This window comes from Centruroides vittatus, unplaced genomic scaffold (genome assembly GCF_030686945.1).
Source record: "Centruroides vittatus isolate TY-2023 unplaced genomic scaffold, ASM3068694v2 scaffold_435, whole genome shotgun sequence".
Lineage (NCBI taxonomy): Eukaryota > Metazoa > Arthropoda > Arachnida > Scorpiones > Buthidae > Centruroides > Centruroides vittatus.
The window spans coordinates 3,774,760-3,800,861 of NW_027122708.1; the positions used below are offsets into that span (position 1 = coordinate 3,774,760).

Here is a 26,102-nt window from a genome sequence, read left to right on the forward strand (position 1 = left end):
AAGATATAATCAGATTTTTTAAGTCTTAAGAAAAGACTTATAAAAACTCAATTAAATTATAAAAACTTATAAAAACTCAACTTACAATTTAAGTAGTTGAAAGACATAGCTGGTAATATATTTAAGTTGATATGTGAGAGTTGTGGGTTCATATTCTGCTTTAGTCCATTTCTTTTTCAGATTTTTCTGTAATTAAAAGTATCATCATCATTAAAAAAATGTCAAATAATTAACTAAAGTGCCAAATTGCAATTAAGGTGTAATCAAGGTACTAAATATGGCATTACCATGTAAAATGATGATATATTGACAGATTTCCTGATGATTAAAGAATGACTAAGATTTCATATGCTTCTTGATAGATATAAGATTTTATAAATGGTTACTGCAGAGTCCTACCAGACAAAATCTTACCATTCTAGTTTCCTGTCAAAAGGAAAATATGCAATATGTTCAGTTTAACATTTATCCAGGTACAAAAGAGATTTTTCTAGTCTTGCACAAGTAAACCACACTTTAAATACTGGATGTTGTCAATAATAAAAACACCAAACTATGCCTTAATCTAGTAGCAAACAAAAATTTGAATGGAACACAAAAATGCAAAGTAATTGGATAGCTATATGTTAAGAAATGTTACCTACAAGGTGTTAAAACAAAATTATATGTAAACTAGGTTTGAAGGAAAGGTAAATACAATAATAAATAAATAAATATTAAAAAAATAAACAGTAATAGAAAATTAAGAAAAAATATACGAAAGTTGAATCAATCTGTACAAAGTAAACAAATTGTAATTAGTGATTAATACAATCAATGATGATTATCATTTAATAACTCCTTCATTTTATTGATATTTATTTATTTAATTGTCATCATTGTTTGTATTTACATTTCCTTCAAATCCAGTTTGTATTTAATAATTTTATATCTTAGTGAGATGTCACATACACAGGCATTAAGTAACTTCCCTTTACTCAACACTGGAAGATAGTCAATTACGTATCTTTAAAAGCCTGTTACCGGTGCGTATTTAATCATCAAAAAACAAAAAAATTAGATTTGACAAGAACTATGTCTCTTCTCTGGATATCTGAGTTAGGGAACATTTAAATTTGTTTACTAACAAAAATGCAAGTAATCATATCCTTGTTGGATGAGTGGTAATAAAAAATACCAGCAAAGCCATCTTCAATATATTTCAAAAACTGGGTTATTGTAAATATATCACTCACCAAACCATCACCATTTTAAAATTATGTTCCAAACATGACATAAATTTTGATGCAACATATTCAAATTATGTAATCAATCCGATCTTGCGAAAAAGTGTTCTTCTATTTTACTAGCCATTGATTCAATATTTTTGGGACCTGACGATGTCTATTTTATATAGACGAAAACATTTCTAAGTAGTTTTCTTTTTTTGTGTCATGAACTGGTGATATTTTGGTGAGTGATATATAAACAGTACCATTACATTAGACCCTAACTTAATTCCTGATTACTCAGGGCTCCTGTATCGGGACTATGTCAATGCTCTTCATTATTACGTGGAGGCTCAAATACTGCAGAAGCCATTCTGTAATGTTAGAGATTGATTTGGATAAATCATAACAATGATTTAGCCTTAGTGGGAGCACCATGTATTATGACAAAGCACTGTGTGCAGCAGTGGGTTTGTTACTAAACCCTGCAGCTGCTAACCTTAAACTAGTAGTATGAGGCCTACTACAATGTCCAGAATCAGCCAGCTATCCTGTTTGACTGCTGACTGTTTATAGTACTGGACATTTGTAACTAAAGCCTCACCTAATCATCACAGGCCAACATGATATAGTCTGCATGAAGCACCACTTTTTGAATGCAGTTTTTATTACAAAAAGTTTCATTTAATTGCCCATGTGTAATTAAGTGAGAACTAGGTGATTACATGAAAGTTTCATCCGTTTCAATCATGTTCATTACAGAACAGTGAAATGGATACTTGATCACACTGTATGTTTTCTGCTGTGAGTATTCTGTTCAATAATAGACAAGATTAGAATTACCAATAATATCTAATTTTTCTGAAATTTTTGTTTGTATATTATTTTTTAATTTCATTGTGATATTCTCTCCAAGGTCAATCTTATAAAAACTTTTTTCTACCAGCTCAAAGTTTTTGTTGCAAGCTGCTGTAACTTTTGAATAGAAAATGTTTCCCATTGGCTACTAGTCAATAATGTGTGTGTGTAAGCGTTCATATCTGTCAAAGTAGGAATGAGGTTTACTTATTCTGTTCTGTGATTTCACCATCAGTGAATGGGTTGTTGCTAGACAATCTATATAGAAATTCTTTGCTGGATGAAATCTTATAATAGAAACTAGCTTTTACAGTACTAAGGTACTAAAAGAAAAACATTTCATTTAATTGTCCATGGACATTTAAATAAGTAATGGGTGATGAGACTGTTTACATGGGCAATTGTGTGAGGATTTATTTGATGGTAATAAAGATTATAGAAAGGATAAACACCGAAAAGAGTTAAAATAAAATTTTTTTCTAAAACAACGGTCAACTTCAATGGGAAATTTAAATTTAGAATACAGAATTCCATTACACCTGAAGAACAACCAGACTAGGTTTGAAAAAGTTTGTGAAGTCCTCTGATTTCCTTGGAGAAGAAGCACACTGGTCACAGGCACTGTAGTTGTTTTACTTCTTATTTTAAAGATTATATTAATTGACTGTCAGTGTGTGTTGTTTTTAGCAGTGAATTCCAGTTATATTTGGGAATGGATGTCATCATGTTAGAGTATGGAAAAGTACTTGTAAAGTTTGGTTTTTTCTGTGAAGACCTCCCAAACCTTACCACAGTATCTGTGAGAGGGAACTGACCTCTTGGTGCAAATGACCAAAAATAATTGTAAGAAAAATACTAAGTGTATAAGGATAATAAGCAAAACTGTTAATTCAATAGTCTATTTAAAAGTTTATAACAATGGTGTGTTATGTTAGCAGTAAATAAATAAATACAGTAATTAATTAATGAATTAGTAATCAATGCTAAAATTAAGTCAAATAATGATACAAATTAGTTTGAAATTAGAAAAAAAATATAAAGCCTATATAAGAGCAATTCCAAATAAACAATCTTAATTAATATCAAGTATTTTTATGCACCTAACAACACTAGCAAAACCCTCTTCTCAGCTTCTTCACTTCACATCCATCTACTTATACCTATTAGTATAGTGATGTCACAGTCACTTCATTTACATGTTTTTATGCTATCTTGTTTGCATGTTTTCATTTTCTCTGCTGGCTCTAGAAGTCAGACTATTTCATTAAATCTATTCAAGACAAGTAATTTCCCTTTTAACTTTGTATTTGCTATTTTCTGGCTTCTGGTTTCTTTCGGAAGAGCTTTTGTCACCATATGACCAATGGTGATCTCCAGATAGCCAAACTGCCAATGGTAAGATGAGTTTTTTATTCTAGCAGTGTTTGTTTTATGATTAAGAATGGGAAGAAATTGGCCAAAACAAACAAATCCCAAACTAAATGTAATGAACAAAATAAACAATTAGTAATGTACAGTACAAAGTTTGGTTTCTCCTTAAACCCTGGCAAGTACTTCAGTCCCTGCCTTTGCTGTTGAGCAGCACATTTCCCCCACTGCTAGTGTGACAATCTGAAAAGTCATCTTATATGACAATTGGTGATATGAATAACATTAACAGCACAACAGTATTTGTGTTGCCTTTTATGTAGGATTGCAAACAGCTAGGATTTTCCAGGAGTGTCTTAGTTACATTGCAACCCTTTCTTGATCTGCCCACTCTCCACATTTGTCAGTTATCACACATTTGTGATACCAGAGGAACACGGGCTTTGGCTGTCTATAGGTGTGAGGGATCTGGCATAGCAGTTGCAACATTTGTGAGCAATTCTGTTGCAGGATAGCATGTAGTATCTGTAAGCTTCCATGCCTGTCCATATTGCTGTATGTATCCAGACAAGATGTCTTACAAGGTACTAAAAGTTCATTTAAATTGTATTGTTATTTGACAGGAAACTTTGCCTTTATTATTTTATTATGATATGATATTATAATCACTTATTACCACTATCATTATGTTTGCACTAACAAAGTTTCATTTGATTTCAATCCTTCCTGTTTGATACATAACTTTCTTGTCAATGACTGTGTATGTATGTGCAGTAGAGCATCGTTTATCTGAATCAAATGGGTACTGGGGTTGTTTGGATAACCGATTATGTATGAAAAAATATATTAACCTATCCCATGTTGAAATTTTTCTTCATTTTGTGTCACTTTGCATTGAATTTTTGTCAATTTTAAGCCTAATGAAAATTTTTTAATGGCATCACTGTTCTTTTTAATGTCCGATATTGTGGCATTTCCAACTCCATATTTCCGAGCTAAGCTTGATCCACTAGTACCACACTTCAACTTATCTATTATTTTAAGTTTATTGGAAACACTGAGAACAATGCATTTATGTTTAGTTGCCATTGCAAACAGTACAACAACTACAGCACGATCTGTTACAAGTATAAAATTCACAGATCCAAAATTAATGTCCCTGATGGAAACGGATTTCGATTCAGCACGACACACGTCCCTACACACAGTCCTCAGAAAAACACCACACAAAAGTGCCAGTGCTGCCAGCTAAATCACACACTAACAAAAAAAATATTGAAGTAGCCCAAGACATAGCCAAAGATTGCAGCACCACAGCACTAGCGGAAATTTAAATTTGCTGACTGGAATGTTTTCGATTAACCAACGTTTCGATTGATCGGCTTTCAAAAAGCAAACAAATCCACAAAAAATCAAAGTTGAGTTTAGAATTGATTATTTCTTTTTTTTTTTTTTTTTTTTTGGCCTCATTCCTATCTACTTTTATAGTCAGTTTCATTTAAAAAAAACACATCCAACACTTTTTGACCTTTGAAAATCGACATTTTGTGCAAAAAAGAACATCTCTTTACATGTGTTCAAACAAACAAACAAAAAAAAATATCCATTGCAGTCTGCCTCAGCCAATGGAGGGCTATGATTGAGTCATGTGACTCCAGAATGCAACAGGTGGTTTTGTTTTTATTGTGTCATTTTGTTGTTCTGTTGGAACTGAGATTTTGATGTTAAATGTTGTTTATTAGTACACATTTTATTATACAGTGTATTTCAGTGTTATAATTGAGTGAAAAATGGATGAAGACGGTTTGATAAGTGTAGAGGAAGGCAATGTTGAATCTAGAAAGAAACCTAAAACTGTTGGGAGTATGGGCAAAGAAGAAAATACAAAAATACAGTGCTCCTTTAGGTGAGAATGTTTTGATGATACAGTTGAGCAACTACTACTAGGACACCCTGTGTCAGCTGTCAAAAAAAAGACATTTGAATCACTTTTAAAGACTTTGTATGGCTAGGAATGGGAAAATGATGATAGTTTTTCATAGTATAAACAAGTGTTACAAAATGGAACCAAGTTTGAAGCAGATGACCCAGAAGAAGAAAATAATGAGAACCTATGTGATTGTTTGGAAGAAGACATTTATCATTTATCCCTATTTTGTAAAATGCCATGTTTTTGATAAGTCAAAGTAGTAGCTGGTATAACAAAGTGAAAAAGAATATAGTGGCCAGGTAAAAGAAAACATATCCATGCTGTCCAAGCAAAAAGAAACGTCCATATTTTAATGTCAATTAATTAAATACTAACTATATTCCTATCAAAAACTGCCTTCAAATATTGATGTTAGATACAAAATAAAAAAAAATAATAAATTTTTACAGGTGTGAGATGTAAAATAAATTCAATAATAGTTTTTTGCATTTTCCCAACAATTGTTTAGAGTAGACTTGTTTGCTTTTGCATGGCACCTCCTCATATATGCCAGATTTGTATGTATGTGTTGTTATTAGTGTATAATATATAGATTGAATGTGTGTAAAAAAACTGTACATACATACATACAATTTTTAGATGTTTGTCCGGATGGTCTTTAGACATGTATCTCCAACCAGGCATCTACACTTTCATCATCACTGATGATAGATCCAACCGCCACTTGGAATACATAGGGGCTACAATGTGCTCTTTAAACACTGTCTCAAGGAACATCAGATTTCCATCACAAAAGGATTGGCCAACACTGTGTTGGTCATCTTCGTCTATGACCCAGACCAGACATCAATGTGGACTTTGACAGTGCAAGCCTCTTACATAGCTCTTCCCAGCAACCCTTTCTCGAACATCTTGAGCAGATGGAAATTTATAAGGCCACCTGCAATAACACTGCCATTAATTTTTGCAATGTTGATTTCTCCACAATGTGGAAGTCTTTCTTTGAACTATAAATATTACTATCCTTCCCCTCCCCTTTCTCTCCTTATGTCTCTTCCTCTCTTCACACATGTACGGCAATCCTCCATTGTTTCAGTAGCTGGGGAATTAGTTTGCATGATGATGCCTGTTCAACACAAGTGAAAACGTTAGCACTTATTTTTTTACTCTGTTGGATATTAGATTTTGGTAGGTTTTAATTCAAGTATACCCAGTTTTTGAGTGGTAGTGTTTATTCAGTTATTTCTCTATATGTGTACATTCATTACATGGGATGCCTGCCTGAACCTCGGTGGTTTAAAAGTTTGATTTGAATTCTGTATTCAATTTGGTGTTTCTGTTCATTAATAGGCTTATGTAACTTCAGGATGTCTGTTTGATATAGATAAAAACATTAGTTATATTGAATACTAAGCCAACCATTGCCGTAATCTATCAGGCTAAATAATGGCTATAGTATTAATGAATTACTAAACAATTTGATACCAGAGGGAAGCGTTAGGTGCCATCTCTTAATAAATTTAATAATTATAATTTTTCATTAAATAATTTAGCGGATTCTTGTGACCCGTATGGGTATAAGATGGCGGCATTCAGGTCCCTGGTTAAAAGGGCGCACACCCACAGCGCCACACAGGAAGCATTATGGCATGAAATGGAATACTTGCAGGAAGTGGCGAAAGAGCACGGTTACAGCAGATTGGTACAGCAACTAGAAAAGAATTATGTAAATGGCAGCAGTCCCGATCCACCGGATAATGGGAATAATGAGAAAGCAGTGAAAAATATTGTACCCCTTTTGTACAACCTGATCTTAGCACCTTTATATAGAAAAATTGCAAAAAGACAAGGGTTCGACATAGCGTACAGGTGATGCCTGTCTCTGCTTCAACTACTACGGAATGATAAGGATAGACCAAATAGGGACAAACTTCCTGGGGTATACGCTATCCCACTAACGGATAATAGATGCAATAGGGAATTGGTGTACATTGGATCCACCAAAAGAGCGGTGGAAGTAAGATGGAAAGAGCACCAGAAGGACATTGTACATGGGAGAGCTACCACCTCATTGACGGTTTATGCATTGGATCCGGAAAGCATCCCGGACTTCAAGGCCACGAAACTACTGGCTGCTGATCACTAAGCACTAAGCATGCTGATCAAATTCGATGGTTAGAGCAGATGGAAATTTATAAGGCCTTCCAATCATCCCAGCCGATAAATGCAAAGGACGAGGTGAAGTTATCACTAGCATGGCAGGCCCTACTGCAAAAAGTGTAGACGGAGTAAAGGAAAGGAAAGATGCTGCTGGTCTTTTTATTGAAGGGCTTGAGCTGTTTAAGTTTTTTAAGATTTATAAAGTGAACTTGAGAAGCGTTTTTTTTGGGTAAAGGTTCTACAGAAGCTAATGGAACAATTTTGAATTTTCGAATGGCATGCGATTGAGAGTATTCAATTTGTCGAACACCGATTGGAAGAGAATTTAGGCTTGAGAATGGACCCAGAGTTGAGTTCGAAAATGTTTGCCGTAGAAAATTAGACTTGCACCAGTTATTAGGTTTGTGTTGAAGATTTGTTTACAACCCAGTGTTTTTAGGAGTTTATTAATAATTTAAATAATTTATATCTACTGGAAGAAAAGAATTGGCCTGGAGCGGGACTCGAACCCACAACTCTTGCTTACTGTGCAGATGTATTGCCAATTACGCTACCCGGATCTCCAGTCCAATCTTGTCTTCCAATATATATAACATTACGCTATGACCATCAGGTCGTTATTTAGCCCGATAGCATATGGCAATGGTTGGCTTTAATATTACAATGTATCGGGTTTAATAGAGTTGTTTGTTTATATTAAATATTTTTGTGTTTATTTAACTGATTTGGCTTACAGGAATGTTTTTAAATTGTTTACAAGATATTTGAGGATTAAAAGAATATGAGTTAGACATTCAAATTTAAAACATTTGAATTTTGAATGCTCATTTGTAATTGGATTATGGAACTATATTTGAAGGAACTGTACAAGTGCAAAAAAAATTCATTGCACAGAGAGAAAAATGGATTATACATCATTTGAAAAAAAAAGTAGCACTTATAATTATTCAAACAAGCTATAAAGTTTATAAAGCACTTATTTAGTTCCAAAAATGGTCAAATCTGCAAAATATTCAGTTTAAATCATCAATGCATATTTAGTGTATTTTTTAAAAATTTGATCTACTTGGACTCAAATTGTTTCTATCAAGGTTTCAACATAACATTTAAGGAGAAAAACATGCACATGCTTACTAATCTGTCTCATATATAATTATAAAAGTTTCTGATATCTTTTAAGATAATTTTTGCTTTCTGCTTAGGTTATGAAAGTATCAAGCAGTAATACTCTCCACAAAACCTTTTTTTTTTTATCCAGCAAATAATTTTTAATGGAATGAATGTTTTCAGCTGCTATTTTAATTTATTTGTACATGTGTTATTAATCTATAATTTATTTGCATTTGTAATATCTTATATTTTCTGTTTATCTATTAGTTAATTTTTTAATCAATAGTTTTTATATTTAATGTTAAATTTGAATCAATCCGTGAGGAGTTCTATATTGTAATGTTCAATTTGGTTGATATACTGTGGTTAGAATCCAAAGATGGCTGATAAAAGCAGCAGAAAACATTCACTTCATTAAAAGTTATCTTCTGGATAAAAATGGATTTTTGTGGATAGTATTATTGGCTGAATTCAGTTGTTTACTTGCAAGTCTTACTGAAGTATCACACAGAGACTTTTTTTTTCAAAAGACTAGTAAAATCAGTTTTTTCACTATTCTTTGTATAATTTATTTTGTGAAAATGATCATTAGAAAAATGTTTGTTCCATTCAATAAGTTTTAAAATAATTAAAGTTAAATATCTCCTTTTTGATAAATTTAAATAATTAAACTGTTTTGATGCTAATTTGTGTAACACGATAAAATGTTAAATTTGAAAATAAAAGATATATGTAAATAATTTAACATTTAAAAATTTAGAAACTTAATGTAGCTAACATTAATAGTTGTAACATTTTTTAAAAACTTACTTTTTTTATGATTGATCATTTTATTTGATCATTTATGTAAATCAAATATTGAATAATCACTGACTATTTCATTTTATCTGTAGAAAAAGTTTTGTCTTCAATAAGTTATTTGAAGTATCATGTTAATTAAAGGTTAATATGAATATATAATGAGATTAATGTTTTTATATATCTTCATAATTTGAGACTTAGATTTTTGAGAAGAATTTTTAATAGTTTTACTCTATTAAGAATCTAAATATTTCAGTTTAATTCTGGTTTTATATTCCTAAGTACAGGAGTACAACAATGAATAATTTTGAAGTGCCATAAGTTGAAAAACTTAAGAATTGCTAATTTAATGAAAGATACTTTTGAACAGTTTTATCACTTTTTGGATATTTATCATCATAGTAAAATAATAGGAAAAATTTAATGTGAATTATTTCAAAATAAATTAAATTTTGTTTGTTCTCACTGTCTACCCTTTGATAAACATAAAAGTATTCAAAAAGTTACATTTAGGTAAACTTTGATAAAATTTTATCATAAAATTATCATTTAATTAAATATTTTTTCATCTGTTGAGTAGTACTTGCTTAAAAGGAAGGTTCTTCAAAACAGTAAACCTGTTGTGATGTATGGTACTGAATGCTTGACAAGAAAACATGAACAGATTACAGATTTAAAAGTGATCATTAAGGTGGATGTCAAGTGTTACATAAAAGGATATAGTGAAGAACTGAAGAGTCTTAGCATTGCAAAGATTGGGAGTAATCTTAAGAGTGCAGATGAGATGATTTGGTCAGATGTAGCATACACAGTTTCTGTGCTTTGAAAATAGAAGTATAAGGAAAAGTTAATACCAAAGGAGGACTTAATTAAAATCAGTAAATAACTATATGCAAGAGTTGGAGTTTCAAGAAGAGTGGCTTTAGAGCCAAATGGAGAAAAATTCAACATTAAGTAGATTAGTAGATTATGAAAATATTTAATTCTTCCAATCTCAAAATAAATTATATTTTGTATTCAGTTTAAGTCCAAAAATATTAAAATTTATTCTCAATATAATGATTTCTTAGATTTTAGATACATTAGATTGGATAAAATAGAATAAAATAAAAATATTCATAAATATATGACAAACTTTTTTGTAAAAATGATAAGTTAAATTTTTAGCCAATTTTCATTTTTTTAAAAAATAATTTTATACATTATATGTTTAAACACAGTCTTTTATATATTCAGTATGCTTTTAAGAGACATTTGACTATTAATAGTTTGTTGTGTCTTTCATACAAGGTAGAGAGAGATCTTTGTTGTTCTAAGACCATGGTGCGCAAACTAGGGGTCGCGATCCCTGTGGGGGTCGCCAGAAATTTTTGGGGGTCGCCAAATTTTTATGAAATGCATTATGCCTGCATGCTGCATACCATACAGTGTACATATAAAGAGTGAAGCGCCGTCACTCACTGTTTAATTGCAATTTCATGCTGTCCGCTCTTTCTTTGACCGTAATGCGTAATGTATGTAAAGTGTGAAGACGCAAGTTTTTCACTCCGGTAGATGGTGCTCTCTTTGCGGTAATTCGCCAGTTTTACTAAAAAGCGCCTGTTTGTCCGACGTATTGATGTTATACGTACTGTGTCGGACAGTGCGCACTGAGCATGTGTGCCGTACGAGATGAAGTGGTAATCAAGGGCTGTGGTAGTCATCTTGTAGACATGCGTACCAAGCCAAGGCCAACCAAGCCATAAAAGAAGAGATAAGATAAGTGAAGCATTAAGCATACCAAGCCGAACAAAGCCACAATCCTCAAAGGCCAACCAAACGACCAAAAATTATCGCTGAATGTTTTACTGCACGTTTCCATGTAAAGTTGTAGCATGTAGCAGTTGGCCTGCAATTGTTTTAGTTTCTCCTCGAGTTTTTTCATGTGACGTTGTGTAATTATGATTTTGTATATTTTTATCGGGCTTTACTACTCTTTGTTATCAGGTATGTACTATCATTAGAGAAAGATCTCTGTTAATTTTATTGAATTTCTCGAAAAAAAATGATAAAAAAAATATATTATTTGTTTTAGTTAAAAAAATTTAACCCCTATCTTCATAATGGATAAATGGGTAATACGTACACCAGGTACGTCTTTAGCTAACAAACGAACAAATACTGATGAGGAGTCGCAAAATACTGAACTAAATGCCCTATCTAAAAAATAAAATACAATGAGGATTTTATTAAGTATGGTTTTACATTTTGTGTTGTTGGTGATGAAGAACGCCCGATGTGTGTCATTTGCAACGAAAAATTAGCAAAGGAGAGCATGAAACCAGCTAAATTAAAAAGGCACCTGGAAACTAAACATAAAGAACTTCAAAATAAACATGTAGATTTTTTTCAAAGATGAGCTGAAAATCTGAAAATTCAAAGTGCACATTTAAAGAAATTTACAACAATACCTCAGAAAGCATTACGAGCTTCTAAAGAAGTTTCTTATCTAATAGGAAAAACAATGAAACCCCATACAATTGGAGAATCCCTTATTTTTCCTGCAGCAACCAAGATGACATCAATTATGCATGGCAATAAATATGGAGATGAACTAAAAACAATACCATTATCAAGAGATACTGTGTCTCAGCGGATTTCCGAAATGTCACGAAATATCGAGTCAGAAGTCATAAAACGCATACAAAATTCATCTGTATTTGCTTTACAACTGGACGAGACTACCGATATTATTTACGTTAGGTTTATTTTTAATGAAGATATAACAGAAACGTTTTTATGTTGCAAAAGTTTGGAAGTAAAAACAACTGGAGAAAAAATATTCGAAGTAATAAATGAATATTTTGAAGCAAAGTCCCTTACCTGGGCAAACTGTGTTGCGGTTTGTACTGATGGTGCTGCAGCATTAACAGGTTCGAATAAAGGGCTCAGAGGCTTAATTCAGAAAGTGGCGCCTCATATGGTATTTAATCACTGTATGATTCATCGGCAAGCTCTTGTTGCAAAAGATATGGATGAAGAGTTGCACAACATATTACAAGACGCTGTTAGTTCAATTAACTACATTAAATGCAACAGCCACAACAGCCGTCTCTTTTCAATACTTTGCAATGAGATGGGCTCAACGTATGAGAGATTACTGTTACACACCGAAGTCAGATGGCTTTCACGTGGGAAAATACTATGACGAATATTTGATTTGAGAAATGAAGTGTACATGTTTTTAATCGAAAAGAAACATAGATTGGCAAGTTATTATATCAATGAAGTTTGGCTAGGGAAACTGAGCTATTTGTTGATATTTTCGAAAAACTTAACGACTTAAATTTGAGCTTGCAGGGTGAGAATTCAACTATCATACCTTCAGCCAGTAAAATTCAAGCTTTTAAGAATAAGCTTAGTCTCTGGCAAACTGAACTGAATAAAAACAACACCGACATGTTCCCTTGCTTTAACGATTTTATCAAGGAAAATAATATAGATATATTTACATTTAAAAACATCATTTCCAATCACATTGAAAAGTTAAAGGAAAATTTTTCGAGAAGATTCAAGGATTTTCCTGAAAACGATCTTGGTTGGATTCGTGATCCATTTTCCTACGACATATGCAGTTCAACTCTTCTAATTAGTGAGAAAGAGCAATTGATAGATTTAATTAGTGATTATACTCTTCGAAATCAATTTAAGACTCAGCCTTGCCAAAAATTTTGGCTATCCGTGGAAAAGCAATATCCCGTTTTATGCAAGAATGCCATCAGGGTTTTAATACAATTTGCATCAACGTATTTATGTGAAACTGGATTTAGCAAACTAGTTTCAATAAAAACTAAATACCGCTCGCGTTTAAACCCTGAAGATGATATGCGAATTGCAATTAGCAACATACATCCAAACATCGATGAGATAATTAGAAACTTGCAGTCACATACATCTCATTAAAGGGCAATTTACTGATTTTTATGTTATACAAAAAGTATTTTCTTAAAATTATAAATAAAATTAATATGAGTCAGATATGATGATGTTTTTATTCGATGAAACGAAAGAAATGTGCGAAATATACATCGTATTTGTGAACATTTATCTCTAGGGGTCGCCAAAAATTTTCTCTCTACAAAAGGGGTCGCAGTCGAAAAAAGTTTGCACACCACTGTTCTAAGACATCATGGAATTAATTACATATACATATGTAATTCCACATGCATATACATATACACACTGAGTGGCAAGTTTATTATGACCATCTACTCAGTACATTGTTGGGCCATCTTTTGCTCACAATACTGCTGCAATTCTCTCTGGCATGGACTCTATAAGATTTGGTAAATTGCAGGAGAAATCTGACACCATATCCAATAAACTTTATTTTCCTGTTCACTAAGTGTGGATGGTTCTGGATCCAGCTGTCCAATGCCCTTTTGACCTCATCCCACAAATGCTCAATTGGATTGAGATCCAGTGATTGTGGAGGTCAACTAAGCAATGTGAAGTCTCTCATACTCTTCAAACCATCTTGAACAATTTGAGCTTTATGACAAGGAGCATTAGCGAGGTTGAGGTCAAAGTTTTAAATGTGAAAATGTGTACGTTGGACATTTAGTGCCGCTTTCCTGTAAGCCTAGAAGTTTGACAATGGCATTTGGAATGTCGAGCATGATTCCATGACTTTCCAAACATCATTGTTAAACTTCTAGGCTTACAGGAAAGTGGCGCTGAATATCAGACGTACACATTTTCATGTTTAAAACTTTGGCCTCAACCTCACTATTGTCCTGCTGGAAGTATCCATCTCTAATGGGGTAGGCTATTAACATAACCAGATGTATCTTCTTTTCAGCAGCTCATAAGCCAACTTTGAGTAATATATCTTTATATCTTTTATTGCTTTTTTTTCAGTTTCTGCCTTAATTAAGCCTTTTGTAGTTGTAAATACAAGTGATTCTAGTTAATTCACAAAGTTCCTGGAGGACACAGTTAATTCCTTCTCTCTCCTTCTCAGATAACATGGTGCCACTAGTTCTGTATTCGGACATTGGGTCATATCCAAATTCCAAAAAATCGAGACATTCCTTGATGGGCTACTGGCACTATGTTATCAGAAAAGGAGAGAGAAGCAATTAACTGTGTCCTCCAGGAACTTTGTGATTCTATACTAGAATAACTTATATTTACAACTACAAAAGGCTTAATTAAAGCAGAAAGTAAAAAAAGAAGCAATAAAGGTTATAATTAATTACTCAGAATTGGCTTATGAGTTGTTGAAAAGAAGAAAGAATATGTATTTAATTTCCTAAAAGAAAATGACTAGATGTACAGTATAATCTCTAAATAGCGAACAATGTTGAGATCGAAAAGTTTGCCTGCTATTTAGAGGTGTCTGCTATTTGGATGCACATGCTGGTGGCCATATTGTAAAGTGGTCATTATAAAGTGAAGAATATGATAGATTACAAAAACGTCAAATTTGCAATAGGAGTGTGAATATACCAATGTACAGTATAAAAGTATGTACTGTACTGTACATTGTATATACTTTTTGGTATAATTGATATATTTAATTATATATACCAAAAGTATATATAATTAAAATATATATACAATGTAGTATTTATTTTTTCGGCTGTAAAAATCTTGTTTTAATTGAATCGCATTCGAATGTCAAGTTACAAAGGTGATTTGCTATCCACTTCAAGGGGTGGGAAATATATTTGAAATTGTTACATTTATAAAATCATTTATAATCTAAGCGACTAATAAAAATCAATATAGGGATTTTTCTGCTTTGTAGTTATCAAGTAGGTGTAACTTTTCAAACGTTTTTGCTTTTTTCAGCAACTGATTTATTAAAAATTATACTTTAGCCACCACAAACCACTTTAACCAGATTAAACTTCTCTAACAGATAAATAATATTGTTCAACTTTTTATAACCTGCCCTCCTCCCTATTTCTATTTTAAGCCAGTCTTATTTGATGCCTACGGTCAAAATTCATTGTCTGAAAGAGTATTTGAATAGATTTTGTTTTTGTTTTAAAATATGTTAAACATAATTAATTCTTTTAGAATATTGAAGGCATTGTATTTTTGTAAGGTTGGTTATGGATGATGGCATCTGTTATTTAGAATGCCTACTATTTAGAGGTAAATATAATAGAAGTCCTATTTGAAGGGAGATTGTAAAAATGTTTAAGTAGAGGTGTCTGCTATTCAGGAGTGTTCATTAATGGAGGTTCACTATACTTGGTAAGCAAAAATATTTAAATACCTTTGGGCATTCAGACATTCAACACAAATCAAATGACCTAAACAATGCCAGGAAAAATTCCCAAACCATAACATTGCTTCCATCAGCTTGAAGTATTATGGCAATGCATGTAGGGTCCATACTTTCATGCTGTTTTCTCCATATCCACACTCAGCTATCTGCATGATGTAATTGAAAATGTGATTCATCAGACCACATTATCCTTTTCTAGTCAATTACTGTCCAGTCTTCGTGATCATGTGCAAATTGGAGTCATTTGATCTTGTTAGCTGCAGATAACAAAGGCTTTCAAACAGGTCTTTGGCTTCCATACCCAAGATGATGTAATGTACAATGAACAGTTCACTCAGAGGCCATTGGAGATGTTCCCTGACAAAGATCAGATGTAATTTGATGTACTATTGCTCTTCTGTTGGATTGAACAAATTTGGCAACTCCTTTCAACTCGATCATCTAGCACCCAAGGAAAAATCAGCAGCATTTTAGTCCAACAGATATAACTCATTAAATTTTTTATGTATATTTTAAAAATTGACTTCAGTTTAATATCATTAATTATAAAAAATATAAAAATTACTATATTGATATTTTTAAAAACTTTGGCTTAAATTTTTCATAAATTTTAGAATCAAAAGGCTATCATAGAATTTGTTGCCAGTCTTGGGTGTGATGATGGATGTAAGAAAAGAATATGCAAATGTCTTTTCATTTGCATATTCTTCTCTTAGATCCATTATCACACTCTTCAAAATGTTGTAAATATCCAAATGATGTGACATTGACTTGTGCACTTTATTTGTGATTCCTTCAGACAGGAGAAATGAGAAACTAATATAGGACTCTGTTATGTGAAAAGGCACTATGAACAAATATACATTTGTGGTTGCCTGATTTCAAAGCCAGCAACAAGGTTTGAGTCTCACTACATGTAGTGACACTCAACCAACCAAGTAACTTAGTGATGATAATAGGGCAAAAGATCAGATTTAAAAATTTGATATGAGTGTGGAGAAAGTGGCTCATTGGTAGGCCAAAAGGTTTTTTGATTATTTAATTGCAAAGATGGCTTTTCAAACAACTATTAAAGAATACTGAAAATTAAGCCTTACTGAAGAGGGGATAAGTTATCCTGAACTGCATCTTTGGCTATTAGAAGGTAATTTGTGATGATAAAGATGTTTGATAAGGTCTAATACTAAAGAAACAATTTGGGAAATAAATTATCAAAATAAAATATTGGTATGAAATATAAACATTTCAATTACTTGTTTTTAATCATTTAAAGCATCTTTCAGAAATATATTAAATTTTATATGAATACAGGTAACCCCTGTATAACATGGGAGTTACATTCCAAAAAATTGCCATGTTATGCGAAACAAAGAACTAGTGCGAAAAGGGGGGTTAGGTTCCAAGAATTAAGAAACATGCTGTTAAATCCTTCTTTAAACTGGATTTATTATTCACAGTCGAAAGGCCCAATGCTAGGCATCGGGGCACACAAAATTACAAATAAAAAAACAATATACTGAATATTATACTGTAAAAATATAAAATAATTTATATTGTTAATTTAAATTAATTTAAATACTTGCTAGGGGTGTTTCTAGTGGCCATTTTTGGCATACATTGATAGAATCCGGTTTTTCAGCTTTATATAGTGATTTTTTTCATGGGTAAAATACTTATTTATTATTTAAGTAAATATTTTCCAGAGGATTATTGATCCTATATGATGATCTCAGCTTGAGCATCATCAACTGGTAACAGTTTTTATTACATTTCATGTTGTACGAGGTTTTTACCTAATTCCCGAACCATGTTAGCATGAACCTGTGCTATAGAAGTGGCATGTTATACGGGGGATGTTCCCAATTCTCGAACCGTGTTAGAGCGAATCCGTGCTATAGAAGTGCTGTGTTATATGGGGGTTACCTGTATACAGTATTAAAAATGTTTTTGACCTATTCATAGGTCTTCCTCAGTTAGTTTATTCCAATCTTATGCAGGCCTTCTGCATAAATGAGAAAACTGTTACTAATAATTTCAGTATGCAACTAAGACCTTCAGGTAGATTTTTTTTCAAATTTGAATCTTTCTGGTACTGGCATTCTTGGTTGATACCTTGTTATTACAGATTAATTTATAAAAATTAAATTAACAGCATTTAAATTTTTAAAATTTAAATATTGGTAATTAATTTTTGTTGTTAAAATTTAAATTTTTAACACAAAAATAATTTTAAAAATAAGTAATATAAATGTTCAGGTTTCAAAAATACATTTCCAGGCCATTGATAGAGTGTCCACATCCCTAAAATTAATGCATATTTTTTTTTCTATGAGCTTTACATATTTCTATGATTTTCCAAGTGAAGGAGGTGATTAGTATTTCTAGTACTGTATAGTAGTAAGGATTATTGCTGTCTTTCCATGCAACCCATATGTCCTTTCTGCCTGGTGTAGTTCTCTAAAACTATGCTATTCATGTTCTTGTTAATTGTATATTGATGCTCCTTTAATTTTAGAATATTTTTGTATTCAATCTGCTAGTTTATTCCATTTATGTAGATTCTAACTGAGGAAGACCTATGAATTGGTTCTTCTTCTTTAATGCTGCCAAATGGCATTTGCGACTTCATATTGATATTGTTCTCTGTCTTGCACTGCGTGTAAAATTTGTGCTGTTGTCATGTGAAGCCTGGTGTTGATGTTGTCTAGCCAGGCCATTTTCAGTCTGCCTGGACGTTTCTTGCCTTCAATCCTGCCCTCCAGGGTGAGTGGCAGTAGATGGTATTTTTGGTGGTTCCTAGTGATGTGGCCTAGGTATTTGCATTTCCTGCTGATGATGGTTCTGATCAGGTTCCGGTTGGTGTGCATGTTCTGCAGGACCTGTGCATTGGTTATCTTTGCCATCCACGGGATTTTCAGCATTCTTTGGTAGAGCCACATTTCGAAGGCCTGTAGCTTTTTTGTAGTGGCTGATGTTAGAGTCTACGTTTCTACACCATAGAGCAGGATTGGCCAGATGTAGCATTTCAATGTGCATAATTTGAGCATGATGTTCAAGCTTCTGTCAGTAAGGAGTGTTTTCCATTTGGTGAATGCCTGCCTGGCTTGTTCGATTTTGCTCTTGATTTTGGCCTCGGGGTTCAGCTGGTCATCAGTGAGTACTTTGAGATACTTGAAGCGGTGTACTTGCTCCAACTTTTCGTTAAAAACATTTTTAATGTAATATACTCATTGCTAGAAGTCAATAAGGTTTGTTTTTAGTATTTTATTGTCTCACATTTAGTTTGTTCTAAGAATATTTTAAATATGAGCTATAAATGAATTTTGTAAGAGATTAAAGAATAGTAGTAATTGATGATTTGAATGGATAATATATTTATCATATATTTTAATATCAAAAGTCCATATATAAACTGTACTCTGTAAGTAAATATTCTTATCAGTAATTAAAATCAAATATATTTTTCATAAAACAATAATGAAATAGTAAGACTATCTGGAGTAATTGTAAACTTTTCCTCCTATCATTGCACAGCATAATTTGAAAATCTGGTGTAGTCAGTTTAAAAGTCGAGATGTTTCATGGTTCTGTCCTTGTATTTAAAATTTTATTTTGTTTGCTAGAAACAAGGTATGTATCTTTTTCTCCTCCTTCAGGATATGAAATATCACCTACAGATGTAAGTGCTTTACTGTATTTTACGGACTATAAGACGCACTTTTTTCTTCGAAAAATTGCCTCCAAAATTCAGGTGCGTCTTATAGTCCATAGCGTCTTATAGGTATTTTTTTTTTTTTTTTTTAAATTGTTTAAAAATTAAGATGCGTCTTATAGTCTTTAGCGTCTTATAGTTCGTAAAATACGGTAATCATTAGTGAGATTTTGTGCCATGTTCTTGTATTAATTAGTAAAATAATATACTAAGATAGAATTTTTATCTCCATAGAAACTGCAAATATGACAGTATTTTATAGTGACGGCCAAGAATAGGCCTGTTTAATTGTGAGCACCTGTACAGACTTTTATTTCAGAATACCTCAAACATACATACACAAAGAAATCTTTTATAAGTTAAATACAGTGAAACCTCAATCTGTTGTTTCCTTATCAATTGTTTTCCTGCATCTATTGATTTTTTTCTCCAGTCCCAAATAAGGACCCATATATATATATGTGTGTGTGTGTGTGTGTGTGTGTTAATTTTTCCTATATTTTTTGTTTCCTCATCATTTCCCTTCAGTGTTTGTTCTGTGTTTTAACTAAAAGAAAAATGTTATCCCACATCAATTGTTCTATCCACAATAGAGGGTACTAAATTGAAACACTGATTTTTGTGTACTAAAAATTAAAACATGCCATATTTAATAGTTAAACCCTAATATTCATGTACGAAACTAAATCAATTCCCCAAATAGCTCTTCTTGATATACTGTATTTATCTAATAGGATAATAAAATACAGGTACTGTACTGTATTATAATAATGTAATCATACTGAAAGAGACACAGATTATTGTCTTCTCTTGGATAATTCTTGCAATTATTTACACAGCAATTAAACAAGAAATTTCTAGACACACTGTAAATTAAACTTACTGCTATCCCAAACCGGACAGTGCTAATATCCTTCTCTATCTTTTTTCACTAACGTTTTCGAACCTCTGGTTCTTCTTCAGGTGAAACGACAAGTTAAGAATCTTTCAAAAAGAAAAAACGAATTCAATTAAACTTAAATGTATTTTATTGTACATATTGGGTACATTTTTTAGTAAAACTGCTTAAAGATACTTTGTTAAAAGACAGTTATTTCTGCTTTAAGTTAGTTTCTGCAACACGAGTGCAGCAAGGTTCATAGCACTGAAAACAAGTTAAGATGGCTGCCAACATAAATTATATGCATATTATGTAGTTCAAATAAAGATTGTGACATATGAAAATGTATTTTGAACTGGTTACAGGAAAAATTAGAAATGCACTTTTCCATATTATAATCTACACCAACATAGATGTTTCCAAATTTATTAGTAATAGCAAATGTGCACATTATTCTGTTGTTGTTTACCATATAGACCTAAGTAATGCATTTTTACACAATATCAAATTTTTCTGATAGCTTCCAATATAGCAATACATTAGGCATTCTTACTAGAAGAAAATAGAACAAATTATAGTATTCTTAACAATTTTTTAAAATGTAAAAGAAATGCATGTTTGTGCATAAGTATCATGTTGCTTAGTATTACAGAAAGTCATCATATAAATATATCACTGGAAAATAATGTTTTATATGAGATAAACAATACAAACATTGATGTGATAAATTCCTATGTCAGTTGTTTTTTCTTCAAGTCTTGCCAAAAATAATAATCCAGGTTTCATTGTATTTTGTTCGTAGCTAAAATCCAATTTGCTATATTTTTGTTTTATCTTTTGTTGTTTGTTATTTCATCATGTTGCATGTAAAAATACAATTAGGATTGTTAAACAATGATGATTGTATTTTCACTTGCTTTTGACAATTCACAAGTCAAATTTTGGTCATCAAGAATTTGGAATATAGAAGAGATTAAAAAAAAAAGCACATTGAATTTCATCTAGAAAGAAAATATTAAAAAGTTGTTTTTATATATGTATAAAAACAAATGAAGAGAGAATTGAACTCAAGTCAGAAACTGCAGGCATTACTGACCACATCACACTGCAGTTGGCATTAAACTTTTCAGGCAAACTACTTATTAATTACATGTGTATTTATTTTCAAGTTTTCTCTTTTTGTTGTTGCCTGTTCACACGAACAGCTTTTTCTGCTTATAAAGGGTACTGAGATTTACATAATATATTATAAATTTTATTAAAAAGTGAACATAGCAACTGTGGCCTTCTCTTTTTAGTCTAATTTTTAAAGACTAAAAATAAAAGTTTTGTATCATCATTTCATTTGAGCATATTCTGATCTACATCAATGTCTGCTTTTAATCTGTTTGGTGAAATAAAATTATTCCATTTTATCTGTTGTGCAAGTTGCTTTCTATAATTTCTCTTCATTTATTCTTTTTAATTTATGAATAAGTTACATACAGCATTACCTCATACTTTGAATGACCAATTTCAAACACTAAATTTGAGAGAAATTTGACTGAGTTTGAACAATTCTTCTATATTCAAACTGTGAAAAATGCACTCACTGCATAAATGTCATCTGTTGTGCACATATGTGTTTGACAGCTTCTTTCTGATTAAAATGAATCTGAATAAAATGGAAACCTGCCTATATGGAAAAAATTCTTTGGAATGGAGCAGTTTTCTGTGTTAAATTCTGCTATAAGCCAGAAACCTGTCTGATGTGGAAATGAAAGAGGTTTTTGAGTATAAAATATAAGGTGGATAAAGCAGAAAATTAAGATTTGACTCACACAAGTAAGTTTAATGGGTTTAATGGTCATTGCAGAGCAGGATTCAAACTATTCAAAGAATCATTTTGAATTTCATCAGAGAAACTAAGGTCACATAACCAGTAATGAATGTAATTTGTGAAAACAACAAGATAACAGTGCTACCAATTTGTCTCCTACAGAGTACTTATTAATATTGAGTATTTGAGAACCAGTTGATAAACGTGTTTATTATAGAGATTAAAGTTAACAATTTATTACGGTATTAAAATTTCTTAAGAAGTCAGATCACAGAATAACTTAGTCTCTATATTACCCCAATGGTATTAAAATTTTCAATGGCAGAGCGAGACACTAATTCTTTGTATTTGAATTGGCCTGTTTGCTGTGGTAGCTCATATTATAAGAATCTTATCCAAGAACCCTTAGTTTTCAAAACCTAGCACAATTGGGAACAACAAGAATGTTTTGCAGTTGAATACTCTTATCTTTAGTTGGAATACCTTTGGATTAATTTAGATTAAGCATACTAATCAATTTTTTTTGGTATGTAAAAGTGATTTTACTACAAAAAGAATGAACTGTGTAGTTTAAAGTGAATGTAACTATTATCTGGTGTAGCATAAAAGAAAAAAGTACTAAAACCTGTTCAAAATGAAAACTTGAAAAAACAAAAAATAATTTGGTACAGAGTGATTTCAGTTTATGTAGGTTTTACTTTATAAATTTTTTCATTTAAATGTTAACATAATTTTGATATACCCTGTATATAAAAAATAAACCAGCAATGAGTTGCTTAACTTTCCTGGCAACATTTAAAATTTTGGTAGCACCATCTGTTATCATATTTTATTTTAAAAACTTTATATTTTTAACTGTTATAAAATGGCAAAAACCTTAATTTTGAGGGTAGGAATGAGTTTTATAAAAAAAAAAAAAAAAAGAAAAACTGTAAATGCTAATAACGAGTAAAATCGTCATTAAGTTTGACCCTACTGGAGATACACACAACCCTCACCCCCTCAACCTTTAACCACCAAAATTCAATAGCATCAAACCCTTTAATAATAAAAAAACCTTCTTGCAAAATTTCAGAAATTTTCGACAAAAAGCATAGGAGTTAAGCTTCAAACAGGGTGAACAAAATCGTGCCCCACACAAGCACAAACATCCATAAATACAGAAATTACCTTCAAACTTTTTGTGTTTCTTGACGTTTCAAGGTGTCCTAAGACCAAAAATGTAAAAAATCTGGGGAAGATCATTTTTTGACCAATTGCCATACTTTTCTTCTGCTATATAACAGCTAGGAAAGTAAAAATGAAAGTTATTTGACTGAAAAAAAAATTTGGAAATAGAATAGAATTAATGTAAATTAACTATGAAATGTTTTACTCAGTGAACTTAGATTTAGGGTCGATTTACACACAACAGTGACGTGCCAGCACAGTGACCATTTGGTGCATAAATATCGATAAATATCACACATAGCCAATCAGAGTTTCATCTACGACACGTGATCTGTATTCTGTCAATCATACAAGTGTCGTACATGAAATTCTGATTGGCTATGTATGGTATTTATCAATGCTTACTGCACTGTGCCGGCACGTCACTGTTGTGTGTAAATCGACCCTTAATGTATCTATAATTACCTAATGTATAATCTTAGTTTCTCCTGAAATTTATTTAAATAACCAAATAACTATCTCTAACCTCTAATAATTATCAAATAATAATATGCACACACTGAACTTTTGAGCTATAATTTATTTAATAAATAATTATTCTATGTAATTGTTCATTTACATTCTATATCAAAACTAGATAGGTTTAATTCATTGATTAGCTTAGTTATTGCTTTTCTCTTTCAATAAAATAAATATGTGATTTGTTATTTAATAAGGTTTTATTACATATGTGAAAAAGAAAGTGTTAATTTTTAATTATTGTAATATAAAAATTTTGATATCAATGTTTTCATAAGAGAACTTAATATTTTTGGATTTATTTACATTAAATGAAGTGTGACAATGTTAGAAAACTGCTATGATTTAAGTTTTATAATTACTTGGCAATAAGTTTACAAATCACAGGATATAATTTTTATTTATTTATAAAAAATACAAAAATATTTTGTAATAAAATGTTCTGAAAATTAAAAAAAATGCCTTTAAGTTTTTTTATATTAATTTTCAAAGTATTTCAAATTAACTACAAAATCATAATAAAATAAAATTTAATAAATTTTTCTTATTAGGATAATAAAATCTTTCTTTGAATTTGAGGAGATATGACTATAAATTTTATTATTCACTATATTTAATAATGAATTTATTTCAGATTTATACTCATGCTGAAGACATCTCATATATGTTTCCAGTTTTCTGCAGTTTTAACTTACATTGAAAGTTTTTTACATACGCCGCTATGACTATTGTTACACAAGGGGGACAAGGTGGAGGGGGGGATTGGCAAGAAGAAAAGCCTTCACAACCGGCTGATGAAAATTCACCTAGTCCTACCATGGTAATATTTTTATTCATTTATATTAATAATAATAATTATTATTATTATATTCTAAAATAATTATAATATTAATATATAATTATTAATATAATAATAATTATTATATTAATAATGTACAGTATTAAAATTTTGTATCTATATAACAAAGTGTTGTGTATAAAACTTAAACAAATATGCAAACAAATTTTGACAAATATTTGTTATAATTTCTTCAGATCTATTTATATTACCAATCAAAATGAATGTTATACGGTAAATTCAGTGGGTGATCGATCAGGTTAACGAACATAATCTGTTCCAAGACAATGTTTGCTATCCAAATTGTTCGTTAACCAGTTGTCAATTTACCATAGATTTTTATGGGAATTTAATTAATTTGTTCTGGTGACTCCAAAAAATAAATAAATAATTATATAATTTATTAATACATTTATTTACATGTAATAACAAACTAAAAGCAATCTGTCCATTTTTTCATGGATGGAACATCTTTGTTTTGCAGATGTGATTCTTATCACTTTATCTGTTTGAGTCTTTTTGATTATATCTTTCTTAGCTAAGATTTTGCCTACTGTAGACCTGTTGAAGTCATACTTCCTAGCAACATCAGACATCTTCTATCCACTCTCTACCTTGGCTATTATCTCTTGCTAAGTTTCTGTAGTGAGCACAGTTCTTGACACTCCACTTTCTTTAGGTCCCGTAATATTATTGGTTTTTTTTTTAATAAGAAGTACAGAAAAACACTCATAAAAATTCAGAAAACAGAAATCAACCAGTGCAAAAAAAGTTATGTATACAGCTGTTGAAAGTCTCGTTCCGTAAACTATTCATAGATGCCAGTAAAATATAGTTTTACAAATCTCAAACACATCATCTTGTGTTCGTTGTCTGATTTGTTCACAGTCCGAACTGTTCATTAACTGATCACCCACTGTAATATACAATGCTGTAAAACCTCTTAGTTCAAGGAGCTAAATACATTTTATTACTAGAAACTTTTTCAGTTTTCTTTCAGATCATCAGCTTAGATAACTACATATGAACAAAAAATGATATTTGCAAATATGTAGGTTTGAACAGGATTCAATTATAAAATGTGTCTTGCCAATATTCTGTTGGTAAGACATTCTTTGTTCAAATGTAATTATGTAAGTTGGTGTTGATCTGAAAGGAGATTGAAAACATTTCTACTGGTAAAAAGTATTTGGCTTTTTGAACTAATCTGTTTTTTTATATATACTGTATGTAATGATGTGGGTGTAGTCTGAGCTAGTTGAACGTATTATGAATTAATCATCACTTTTTCCAACTGCTTAGAGAAAGAAATATAAGGTATTTAAATACACAGTAGTAGTCGTAGAAATTACTTCACCCATAAATTACTTCAATTTAAAAAATACATTATTTTTAAAGTACAGTAGTTTCTCATTGTGTTGAGGATTCAGATATAGCATGCTTTTTTGG

General features: G+C 31.3%; 2 protein-coding genes across 3 annotated transcripts in view; both read left to right on the top strand.

Moving 5' to 3' along the window:
- The window catches only part of faf (ubiquitin carboxyl-terminal hydrolase-like faf), a 200,074-nt gene that overhangs the window by 5,064 nt on the left and 168,908 nt on the right, over window positions 1-26,102 (top strand). For both annotated transcript variants that reach the window (XM_067287046.1, XM_067287048.1), the window contains exon 2: window positions 24,450-24,635. In XM_067287046.1, coding sequence (XP_067143147.1) covers window positions 24,537-24,635 — 99 coding nt within the window. In that variant the 5' untranslated portion in view covers window positions 24,450-24,536. The remainder of the gene's footprint in view (window positions 1-24,449; window positions 24,636-26,102) is intronic.
- LOC136988982 (zinc finger BED domain-containing protein 5-like) lies at window positions 11,538-13,377 on the top strand. The gene is made up of 4 exons (XM_067286999.1): window positions 11,538-11,549; window positions 11,669-11,812; window positions 11,891-12,481; window positions 12,775-13,377. Exons 1-4 carry the CDS (start codon window positions 11,538-11,540, stop codon window positions 13,375-13,377), a joined length of 1,350 nt encoding a protein of 449 aa, XP_067143100.1.